Genomic DNA, 8263 nt, shown 5'->3' with positions numbered 1-8263 from the left:
CCGGGGCTCACGGAGACCGCGGGTGGTCACGCCCCTTTTAGGCCACGCCCCCACACCGGTATAACCACGCCTTTCCGCCACACGGGCCACGCCTCCTCACGCGTTAACCACGCCCCCGCGTCCCGCCCCCTCCCGCCGCGCCTGCGCTGCGCGGAGCCGCCTCATCCCCTGCGGGCGGGCGCAGGGCGGTACTAACGGTGCGGGCGCGCGGCCGGTAAGCGGGACGGGAGCGAGGGGAGCGGCCCGTGGCCTCCCGCTCTGAGGGGGCCGCCACTGCCCTGCGGGCGCGCCCGGGCACGCTGCGCCTACAGCGCGTGCGTGGGAGTGGCACGCATGCGCGTTGCCGCCCCTGCGATTTTTTTCGCTCGGCGTGAGGGCGAGCGGTGCGAATTGGGGCCGGGGCGCATGCGCAGAGATCCCGTACGGTGGCCGAGTGGGGCCGTCCCGCCCTCGCCTTTTGTGCGGCGGGGGCGGCCGGCGGGAGCCCAGGTGGGTCGTGAGGGGCGGCGGGGCCGCGGGTGCGCCCCGGAGCTCCCCCGGCACCGCCGCCTCCCTTCGGGGCTCTCTCCGCGTCGCTGGGAGCTGCGGGACCCGCTGAGGGGTGTGGGATGCGCCGGGGCCGGGGGGAAGCGGGGCAGGGCGGGCTGAGGGCCGGGGCCGTGAGCGAGCGCGGTGCCCTCAGTGCTGCAGCGAGAGCCCCGTCAGGGTGACAGCTCTGAAACCCCATGGAAATCCAGAAATGCTGCCGAAATGTCTCCTTGTCCCTCTTCCCTGCCGTGCTTTCCCCATTAAATACAACAGCGGCCGTGCCTTTGAGCGGGTATCTTTTAATCAGAGTTGTGAGCCTTTGTCTGAGGGAGGAACCAGCGCCTTGCTCGGGCTCTGCCGGGCATTAGGGAGGTTTTACACCACAACGCGGAACCAGCCCGTTGCTCGGGCTCTGCCGGGCATTAGGGAGGTTTTACACCAACACGAGCTGTGCCCTCTGTCTGCAGCAGGACACGGAGGCGGACCCAGCCCGTCCCGGCGCCATGGGCTCCAAGCAGATCGCCCAGGAGACGTTCGACGAGGCGGTGCAGGAGAACATCACCGAGTTCGAGATGGAGCCCGAGGAGGCTGTGAGAGAAGCCGTGCTGCAGTTCGAGTCCCAAGGTACCGTGCACTCTGCAGGCTGGGCTCTTTTGCAAACCCTCAGGGTTTAAAGGAGTCCTGCAGGCAGAGGTGGGTCGTGCAGCCTTGGAAAGGAGCCTTTGTGAAGTGGAACAGAGACACCATTAATGCTGACCTGCTTTTGTGGATTAATTATGACTGCAAGACTGCTTAGAGGAAAGCTGGAGGGCAAAATTTGGTCAGTGAAATTAAATTCCTTCTTTTTGCCCCCCCTCAGCTGACATGTAGCTTTGTTCCAGGCAGAATCTGACCTTACAGTCAGAACTGAACATTTCAGCATCTTTACAAGCTCATCTTTGTTCTCTGTGGTTACCTTGGCAGCTTTTCCCTAGAATGTAACTAATACTGTTTATTTGACTCTAATTATCCTGGAACCAATATTAAACTTGGTTTTATTTCCCCTTTTAGGTGTGGACCTGAGCAATATTGTGAAAGCTGTGAGACCTCCTGCCTCTGAGAACGGGCAGAGGCAAAAGCATCAGATCCTGCTGGTAGGAGCACAAATTGCTGCTCTCTCTCTCAGGGTTATATAATAATAATAATAATAATATAAATACTAGGCCAACTTCTGCCTCTGCCCCATTTCTCTGGGAGCTCTTGAGGCAGTTAATCCTATTTATTCTGCAAATATAAAACATTCCAGGAGCTCCTTGTGCTTTGCAGGGAAGGCTCTGTGTAGGTGAGCTGGGGTCAGGCTCTGCTCGCGGGGCAGGACAGGAGGGAACAGCCTCAAGGTGTGCCGGGGGGGCTCAGGTGGGACATCAGGAGGGATTTCCTCGTGGGGAGGGTGCTCAGGGCTGCCCTGGGAGGTTTGGGAGGTGTCCTGTGGGTGACAGGAGGTGGCTCTGGGCTGGGGACAGGGTGGGGATCAGCCCCACTCTGCCCAGGCTGCTCCAAGCTGTGTCCAGCCTGGCTGTGGACACTTGCAGAGCTGGGATGAGCTGGTTGGGCCCACTTCAGCTGGTACTGGTGCCCAGTGGAGCTGTGGGAGCCCCTGTCCCTGCAGGGGCTGTGTGCCCGAATCCCAATCACCGTAAATGGCGAAACCACCTCTCCCATTTCCCCAAACCAATTTCCAGCCTCAAAACACCCACCCTGCTGTTCCTCCTGCGCCCTTCATGTGCAGCACTAACCCTTGGTGTGTCCCTCAGCCCCTGGGCACAGCGAGCCCCTGTCCCTGCAGGGGCTGTGTGCACAAATCCCGGTCACCATATACCACCTCTCCCATTTCCCCAACCCAATTTCCAGCCTCAGAACACCCACCCTGCTGTTCCTCCTGCGCCCTTCATGTGCAGCACTAACCCTTGGTGTGTCCCTCAGACCCTGGAGAGCCTGGCCAGGGCCGTGGCAGAGCAGGACGTGGCCCAGCTGCCCCAGCAGCTCCTGTCCCTGGCGGCGCAGTGCAAGGAGCAGCTCGCCTTCCGCTGCCTGGCCGGCCGCAACGGCGCCTACCCCGCCGTGCTCTCGGCCTGCCAGCTGGCTGCGGGGGACAGGGAGCTGCTGCTGCAGGCCCTCTGCACGCTGGCCGCCCTGCTGGACGGACAGCCGGACCTGCTGGACGCGGCGGGGCGGGAGCTGCTGCTGCGCAGCCTGCGGGAGCGGCGCGAGGACGCCGAGGTGACGCTGGCCGGGATCCGCTGCGTGCGCCACGCCTGCCTCAAGCACGAGCACAACAGGCAGGCCTTCGTCAAGGGGGGCGTCCTCCCTGTGCTCACCGGGGCCATCACGCAGCACGGCAGCGCTGCCGAGCTGGTCAGGATGGCGGCCTCGGCCCTCAGGGTCATGACGTTCGACGATGACATCCGCGTGCCCTTCGGTCACGCCCACGACCACGCCAAGATGATCGTGCTGGAGAACGATGGCTTGAGAGTCCTCATCGAGGCTGCAAAAGGTAAAAGGGACCCCTGGGGGTGTTGATCCTGATGGGGAAGCGCCTGGGGTTTCTTCTCACTGTCTCTGGAATCAGTTGTGGTTTCTTCTCAGGAATCACTCGTGATTTCTTCTCCCGTTATCTCAGGAATCCCTTGTGATTTCTCCCATTGTCTGATTTCTTCTCTCATTGTCATAACTTGAAGCTCCTTGCAGGTGATTCAAGAATTTGTCACTCAAATGGGGTTTAGTTCTATCCATGAAATGTGCCCTGAGAGAGCCAAAAAGTGCCACTGTGGTGCTGCTGATAGCCTGTGGAGCAGTCAGATGATCAGAGCAGTTTTTCTCTGTGTTTAGGAAGTGTTTGACAGGTTTAGGGCCCTCTTGTCCAGAGAGGACATTGTGACTCTGGCTAGGAACAGAGAGAGCAGGTGTCATCTCCCCTGCTTTAACACATGAAAGGAAATGCACTGTTCCCTGTGTAATTAACCAAAGTAAACCCTGTTAATTGTGCAGTAATTGCTCCATCCCTGCTCTCCCCTCTGCAGCCTTCACAGATAACTCCGGCGTTCTCAGCGAGCTCTGTGCCACCCTCTCTCGCCTCTCCGTCAGGAATGAGTTCTGCCAGGAAATCGTGGACCTGGGGGGCTTAAATTTCATGGTGACTCTGCTGGCTGACTGCATGGAGCACCCTGTGAGCAGTGGGGAGTGTTTGGGGGTGGGCTGGGGGGACGGCTCATCCTCAGCAGTGGAGTTCACGTTAATGGGTGAGCCTCAGCCCGTGGTGTTTTCTGAGTGCCACAGGTGGAGGAGGAAAAAAGGAATCTGACTCCCTGTTCTTAGAAGGCTAATTTATTATTTTATGATATTATGATCTATATTATATTAAAGAATGCTATATTAAAACTATGCTAAATTACACAGACAGAAGGCTACAAAGAATGATGATGAAAATTCCTTCCAGAGTCCGACACAGCCTGACCGTGATTGGTCATTAGGTTAAAACAATTCACATGTTGGATTAAACAATCTCCAGCCACATTCCAAAGCAGCAAAACACCGGAGAAGCAAATCAGATAATTATTGTTTCTTTTTTCTCTGAGGCTTCTCAGCTTCCCAGGAGAAGAAATCCTGGCAAAGGGGATTTTTCCAGAAAATATGACAGTGACACTCTGCCTGCTCCCAGAAAAGCTGAATGGTTGCTTTTCCACCAAAAAGAGATTTTAAACAAAGCATTTAGATGCTCAAGTCCCAGAGGTTGATCTCTGATTTGTTTAAGCCTTGCTGATGGTCTGGCAGACGTTTCCAAGGTCCCTCGTGCAGCAAGGGAGCGACTGAGGGTAGAGTTTTTGTAACTGATAATTACCACAGCCATTTGCATGGAACGGGGGGGTGCCGTGCTTTGCTTTCTGAGCTGCCCAGCTCTCCGTGCTGCTTTCTGAGCCGCTGTTTCCCCCCGGGGCAGGACGTGGTGAAGCAGGTGCTCAGCGCCATCCGCGCCGTGGCCGGCAACGACGACGTCAAGGACGCCATCGTGGACGCCGGGGCCACCGAGCTCATCGTGCTGGCCATCAGCCACCACCTGGGCAACCCTCAGGTACCCCCAGGGGTGGGCATGGAGCTCAGCTGGAGCTGCAGGATGTGCAGCCGAGCAGTGCATAAACCTTGAGCTCGGCTGTAGCGTCCAACATTTGTGTGAATTTAGGGGTTTTCCACCTTGTAGTGTTTTATTTTTCTTATTCCCGAATCAGCACCTCTAGTGTGCAAAGCACATAATTGTGAAGGTTGGAAATATTTCTAAGATCATAGTTCCAACTCTCCCCTTGCTTTATGGGCCAGAGCTGCAGGATGTACAACCAAGCAGTGCATAAACCTTGAGCTCGGCTGTAGTATCCAATATTTGTGTGAATTTAGGGGTTTTCCACCTTGTAGTGTTTTATTTTTCTTATTCCCGGACCAGATGGATGGTGGTTTACACCTCTGGTGTGCAAAACACATAATTATGAAGGTTGGAAATATCTCTAAGATCATAATTCCAACCCTCCCCTTGCTTTTGTGGGCCAGGGCAGCAGGACGCCGCAGCGGGAGAAACTTCAAAACAATAAAAACACCTCCAAAAGTGCCATAACAGGAAAGAAAGGCCACTTTGCTTTGGCTGCAGGGCAGGTTAGCAGGCAGTGCTTTGGCTGCAGGGCAGGTTAGCAGGCAGTGCTTTGCTGCAGGGCAGGTTAGCAGGCAGTGCTCCCTGTGTGTTGCAGATCTGTGAGCAGGGCTGCGCAGCCCTGTGCATGCTGGCCCTGCGCAAGCCCGAGAACTGCAGCGTCATCATGGAGGGCGGCGGGGCCCTGGCAGCCCTGCAGGCCATGAAGGCTCACCCACGGGAGGTGGCTGTGCAGGTGGGTCCCTCACAGCACCTGCTGGGGCAGGCGGGGCTGCTCTCTGAGCCCTGGGCTTCCCCAGAAATCCTCTGAGCCCTGGGCTTGCCTGCAAAGCCCAGTGATCCTTGGGCTTCCCTACCAACCCCACTGACCCCATGGCTTCTCTACCAACCCCACTGACCCCATGGCTTCCCTACCAACCCCACTGACTCCTAGTGTTCCCTGCAAACCCCACTGACCCCCGTGGTTCCTCACAGATCCCACTGACCCCATGGCTTCCCTACCAGCCCCACTGACCCCTGTGGTTCTCTGCAGACCCCCATGGCTCCCTGCAGACCCCTGTGGCTTCCCTACCAACCCCAGTGACCCCCTGCACCCCCTGGTGACCCCTGTCTGTCTGTCTATCTGTCCCCAGAAGCAGGCGTGCATGCTGATCCGGAACCTGGTGTCGCGCAGCCGGGAGCTGTGACCCCCATGGCTCCCAGTGACCCTGTCTGTCTGTCTGTCTGTCTGTCTGTCCGTCCCCAGAAGCAGGCGTGCATGCTGATCAGGAACCTGGTGTCGCGCAGCCGGGAGCTGTGACCCCCATGGCTCCCTGCAGCCCCCAGTGACCCTGTCTGTCTGTCTGTCTGTCTGTCCGTCCCCAGAAGCAGGCGTGCATGCTGATCCGGAACCTGGTGTCGCGCAGCCAGGAGCTGTGACCCCCATGGCTCCCAGTGACCCTGTCTGTCTGTCTGTCTGTCTGTCTGTCCGTCCCCAGAAGCAGGCGTGCATGCTGATCCGGAACCTGGTGTCGCGCAGCCGGGAGCTCTGCGGGCCCATCCTGGCCCTGGGCGCCGAGGTGCTGATCGCCGAGGCGCGCGCCGCCCACCGCGACTGCGACGACGTGGCCAGGGCCGCGCTCAGGGACCTGGGCTGCAAGGTGGAGCTGCGGGAGCTCTGGACGGGCCAGAAGGGCAGCCTGGCTCAGTGAAGCCTCCTGCCAGCCCAGCAGGGAAAGGTGCAGAGTGTCTGAGCCCCTGGAGCCTGGCGGGAGGCGGCGTTGGATGGTTCTGCCCGGCGGAGCAAACCCAGCCTGGGGAGGCTGCAGGGAACTGTGACCCGGGGAGCTGCAGCTGAAATGGCTTTCTGCATTCACAGCTCTGTGTAGTGATCATTGCCTGGATCATCTCATGGCTGAGGATGATCTGCTCCCCGCAGCGAGCAGCACGGGGCTGTTGTCACTGCTCTGATGCCCTGCTGACAGCAGGGCTGGCTCTGTCCTGCCCGGTTTGGCTGCTGGTTCCCATTTGTGCCCCTGCTCGGGGGCTGCCTGAGGAGGACGCCCAGCATTTGTGAATGTGCTCTCTCTGTCCCGTCGCCCTGTTCTTTTACTGCTGACCCCACTCTTGTGTCGCTGCTTTGTTTGGGATTTTTCCGCCAGCGTAACGTTTTAAACAAAAACAAAAAAAAAACACCAAAAAAAACAAACAAAAAAAAAAAAAAAAAAAAAAAGAAAAAAAAGGCAAAGTAAGGATTTGGGATAACACCCAAAGGAACTGTTGGCATCCAGGAGGAAAGTTCACGTTCTCCCTCAGTGAGAGGAGCAGGGCAGGGACTGGCAGTGGGGTGGGAGTTCCAGCGCGTGACCAAGCAGGCGCTGGTGCCACTGGGAATGCCAGGCTTTGTCCCCTCCTGGCACTGCCCTGGACCCAGGAATGCTTTCATTGCAGTGAGCGGGCCGAGCCCCTCAGGGACTGAGGCACAGCTGTGGGTTTGTGGGCCAGAAATGCTCTGGAGTCTCAGCTCAAGGCTCCGGTGCTGCGCCCTCGTCCTGCGCCGCTGCCGCTTTTGTGAGTGGATGTGTTTCATGTGATACTCTCTGTAAAAACGGCGACCTTATAAAACACACAAACCTTCCGCGGCTGCGTGGCTCTGTGTGGGGCCTTTTTTGTGTGGCGGGAGGAGCGAGGTGCGGGGAGAAGCGTCAGAGCTGAGCGGGGAGTGAGACTCCGCAGGGCTTTGGGCACTGCCCCGAGACTCCGCAGGGCTTTGGGCACTGCTCTGAGACTCCGCAGGGCTTTGGGCACTGCCCTGAGAGGCCGCAGGGCTTTGGGCACTGCTCTGAGACTCTGCAGGGCTTTGGGCACTGCCCTGAGAGGCCGCAGGGCTTTGGGCACTGCCCTGAGAGGCCACAGGGCTTTGGGCACTGCTCTGAGACTCCGCAGGGCTTTGGGCACTGCTCTGAGACTCCGCGGGGCTTTGGGCACTGCTCTGAGACTCCGCGGGGCTTTGGGCACTGCTCTGAGACTCCGCGGGGCTTTGGGCACTGCCCCGAGAGGCCGCAGGGCTTTGGGCACTGCTCTGAGAGGCCGCAGGGCTTTGGGCACTGCTCTGAGAGGCCGCAGGGCTTTGGGCACTGCCCTGAGAGGCCGCAGGGCTTTGGGCACTGCCCCGAGAGGCCGCAGGGCTTTGGGCACTGCCCTGACCCAGCCTGGCTGGAGGGGCTCTCAGAGGGAGCAGGAGCTGGGGAGAAGGTGCAGAATGAGCAGCACTGGGGGCAGCGGGGTCGGTGCAGCCTGGCGCTCCCGAGCTTTGTTTCCCGGCGGGTTTGGGGTGCGGGGAGCAGCCCCGGAGGCTGCGGGAGAATCGAACCCGCGGGGTTTCATTTCCATCCCCTTTGACCGAGAGCTGCTGGAGCTGAGCTCCCACCGCCACTGCCGGGGGCACCGGGCCTGCAGGACACCGGATCTCCGGGATGCGATCCCCGGGCGCTCCCCGCTGTGAACGGGCGGCATCTCCGCTCGCCGCACCGCTGCTGCCCGGTGGAACCGGGCGGGATTGTCGCTGCTCGAGCCGGCCACTCG

At 59.3% G+C, this 8263-nt stretch overlaps 1 protein-coding gene across 7 annotated transcripts; it reads left to right on the top strand.

Moving 5' to 3' along the window:
* Nucleotides 1–113: 113 nt before the first annotated feature.
* Nucleotides 114–7318, top strand: ARMC6 (armadillo repeat containing 6). 7 transcript variants are annotated; one of them, XM_030966877.1, is made up of 8 exons: nucleotides 114–214; nucleotides 996–1152; nucleotides 1579–1661; nucleotides 2491–3061; nucleotides 3588–3733; nucleotides 4505–4636; nucleotides 5298–5435; nucleotides 6178–7318. In XM_030966877.1, the coding sequence occupies exons 2-8, from the start codon at nucleotides 1032–1034 to the stop codon at nucleotides 6388–6390; spliced, it is 1404 nt and encodes a 467-aa protein (XP_030822737.1). In that variant the 5' UTR covers nucleotides 114–214; nucleotides 996–1031; the 3' UTR covers nucleotides 6391–7318. The 7 variants fall into 7 exon arrangements, with proteins under 7 accessions (XP_030822737.1, XP_030822738.1, XP_030822732.1 ...); XM_030966878.1 differs by having other exon boundaries at nucleotides 178–214; nucleotides 999–1152; XM_030966872.1 differs by lacking the exon at nucleotides 114–214 and adding an exon at nucleotides 357–489.
* Nucleotides 7319–8263: the final 945 nt, after the last annotated feature.

Source organism: Camarhynchus parvulus, chromosome 28 (assembly GCF_901933205.1).
Source record: "Camarhynchus parvulus chromosome 28, STF_HiC, whole genome shotgun sequence".
Taxonomy (NCBI): Eukaryota; Metazoa; Chordata; class Aves; order Passeriformes; family Thraupidae; genus Camarhynchus; species Camarhynchus parvulus.
The sequence above is the reverse complement of the archived record's forward strand: the minus strand, read 5'-3'. Positions and strand labels throughout refer to the sequence as shown.